This window comes from Nansenia antarctica, assembly GCF_963989245.1.
Source record: "Nansenia antarctica genome assembly, chromosome: 2".
NCBI classification, from domain to species: domain Eukaryota; kingdom Metazoa; phylum Chordata; class Actinopteri; order Argentiniformes; family Microstomatidae; genus Nansenia; species Nansenia antarctica.
The window spans coordinates 23,258,870-23,261,369 of record NC_137675.1 but is presented as its reverse complement, the minus strand read 5'-3'; the positions used below and the strand labels follow the sequence as shown (position 1 = coordinate 23,261,369).

Below are 2,500 nucleotides of genomic sequence, written 5' to 3'. Positions count from 1 at the left end.
CTGCCGTTTCTCCAGTTCATATTAACTCTAAAAAATCACCAAGCCTCTTCATTTCACTTATAAAACTAGATTAACTAGATTAAGAATAACGTTCTTATCATGGTCTTTTTGAATTGATGAAATCACAATACTGTACATTTTGCAGGAACAACTTTGCAGACTGTTTGGAATTGGAAGTACAGTAATTAGAAATCAAATGGAACGGTATAGTTCCTGGAGGAGTAAATATCTCCATAAAGGAAAACAACACTAAAACATCAAAGACAACAACAAACGTTTTAAAAATATACTAATTGTATAATTAGTTAAAAATATATATTTATATGTTTCCCTCTTGCATAGCTGAACACTGAAATGCAACATACCATTAAGAACCATTCAGAGCTTAAAATGATCCTGCTATATAGCGAGCACAATCTGCCCTATACATACATACATACATACATACATACAACTAGATAATTATTGTCATAATAACACGATTGTTATTACTATTGCTGACTCAAGCTGTGATTCTGCATTGTTCTATTGTGACTTCCCAGAAGCAGAATAAAGCTTAGTGTCTCATTTTCCAGAATGCTGTTTCTCCTGTTTAGGGCCCACAGCCACTCCCAAATGTTGAGAAAGTTGACATCACCCTGCCCGTCCGTTGCCTAGGAAACACAGTGTAGCCGACCGACTACAGGGCATAGACCCTGTGAATGTTTTGTCCCTCAGTCCATACAGACTGCATTTCCACTTGAGACTTCCATACATAAACCACCACCCCCCACCCCAGGCAATGACCTGCTCGGCCTTGTCATGGAGAGTTGGGGGGGGGGGGTATGCCTGTTTGCAGAGTGGTGGGGGGTGGGGGAATTTCCTTCCATCATTTTGTTTTTATTTGACAGCTCACACTCGCTTGCTTGTTGGGTGTTGAAGACACTGTTCTGTTCAATGGCAATAGAATAGCTATAGGTTGCTGTACATGTGGTGGTGGTGGTGGTGGTGGTGGTGTGTATAGTGGTCAATATTTCAAAGTGCCGCCGTTTATTTGCTTACATTAGCTGGTGTTAGTGCAGAAGGAAAAAAGTGAAAATGTGGTTAATCTCATATGTGCTCCGTTGAAGTCCATGGCGTCGTGAATCCAAAGGCTCACCAATGTCTGTTTGTGTCACACGAGGCCACCTCAATGCACCAACACCAGCTCCTTTTAGAGAATCCTAGCTACAGCTTCAGCCTTCTCAAAAATCACTCTTTCACATTTCCCTGCCATCTTCTCAATTCTTTCCTCTTCAAATTGTCCAAGCTGTTTCGCTTTTCCCCCCCCCGCTTCTGTTGCCCCATCCCGCACACATCTTTGTCCTTCAAACACAGAGAACACTTCCTGGATATATCCCCTAGTCTCCCATGTCTCTAGAACGGTCTCCATGGCGTCACCCTGACAACAGTGCTCAACCTTCTGGTGCAAATGCTTCACAGTGCAATGCTCTCAGGTTATATAATCTGGTCATTTATATTGCAAAATACATTGCAGGTATATTGTGTAAGGCTATCAACAAGCTCTAAGCAGACAGATAACACGTATACAGTGACCACTAATTGTTCCAGAGGGGGCAGTTGCAGTTTCCCCCCCCCTCCATCAGCTGTCATACTTCCTCCCAACCAGAGGTGGCGCTGGCTGTTACTTCCCGTGGCGGCCCCTGGCCAGGGCCCCAGGGCTGGAACAAGAAGAGAAGAAGGAAGGGCTGGAAGAAGAAGAGCCCAGCGGTCTGGCGTGGCTCCTCCAGCGCTGGCGCAGGACGAAGTCGTAGTTCGCTGAGGTCGACATGGCGTAGAACACGTTGGCCTTGTCTGGGATCTGCAGCTCTGAGGGTTGAGAGGGAGAGAGAGAGAGGGAGGGAGAGGGGGAGAGAGAGAGAGAGAGGGAGAGAGAGGGAGAGGGGGAGAGAGAGAGAGAGGGGGGGGAGAGAGGGGGGGGAGAGGGGGGGGGGAGAGGGGGGAGAGAGAGGGGGGGAGAGAGGGGGGGGAGAGAGGGGGGGAGAGAGGGGGAGGGAGAGAGGGGGAGGGAGAGAGGGGGAGGGAGGGAGAGACAGGGGGTAGAGAGGGGGGGAGAGAGAGCGAGAGAGAGAGAAGGAGGGAGAGAGGGAGAGAGAAGGGGAGAATGAGCACCACAATAGTCAATAAACTGTATCTCGAAATTGCCTCATGTAATATTGAAAGAAAAAAAAGAAAGACAAAGAAGAGACAAACTGTCAACAACGGCTACTGTTTTTGCATGTTGAGGAGAGCAGGTATACGCTGTATCAAAGTAGACATCAGCCTAATTGTATGTCCTGAGCCTACCTCTGTCCTGGGACAGCACCTGGCTGAGGCTGAAGTCGTGACAGCTGACTCCTTCCAGGTTGTGCTTCTCTAGCGCCCTCTGGACCACGTGGGCGGTATGGTCCTGGCTCGTCAGCTGAGGGGCAGAACGCACGACACAACACTTACATTCTGCATGTGAAACAGTGACTGTACT

At 47.7% G+C, this 2,500-nt stretch overlaps 1 protein-coding gene across 1 annotated transcript in view; it reads right to left on the bottom strand.

The window, feature by feature from the left end:
- Positions 1–1,663: 1,663 nt before the first annotated feature.
- rgl3a (ral guanine nucleotide dissociation stimulator-like 3a) overlaps positions 1,664–2,500 on the bottom strand; it is a gene marked incomplete at both ends in the record, with an annotated part of 15,023 nt that continues 14,186 nt past the window's right edge. Inside the window, 2 exons of the mRNA XM_080522850.1 lie at positions 1,664–1,848; positions 2,326–2,440. Of these exons, the coding sequence (XP_080378976.1) occupies positions 1,664–1,848; positions 2,326–2,440 (300 nt within the window). The remainder of the gene's footprint in view (positions 1,849–2,325; positions 2,441–2,500) is intronic.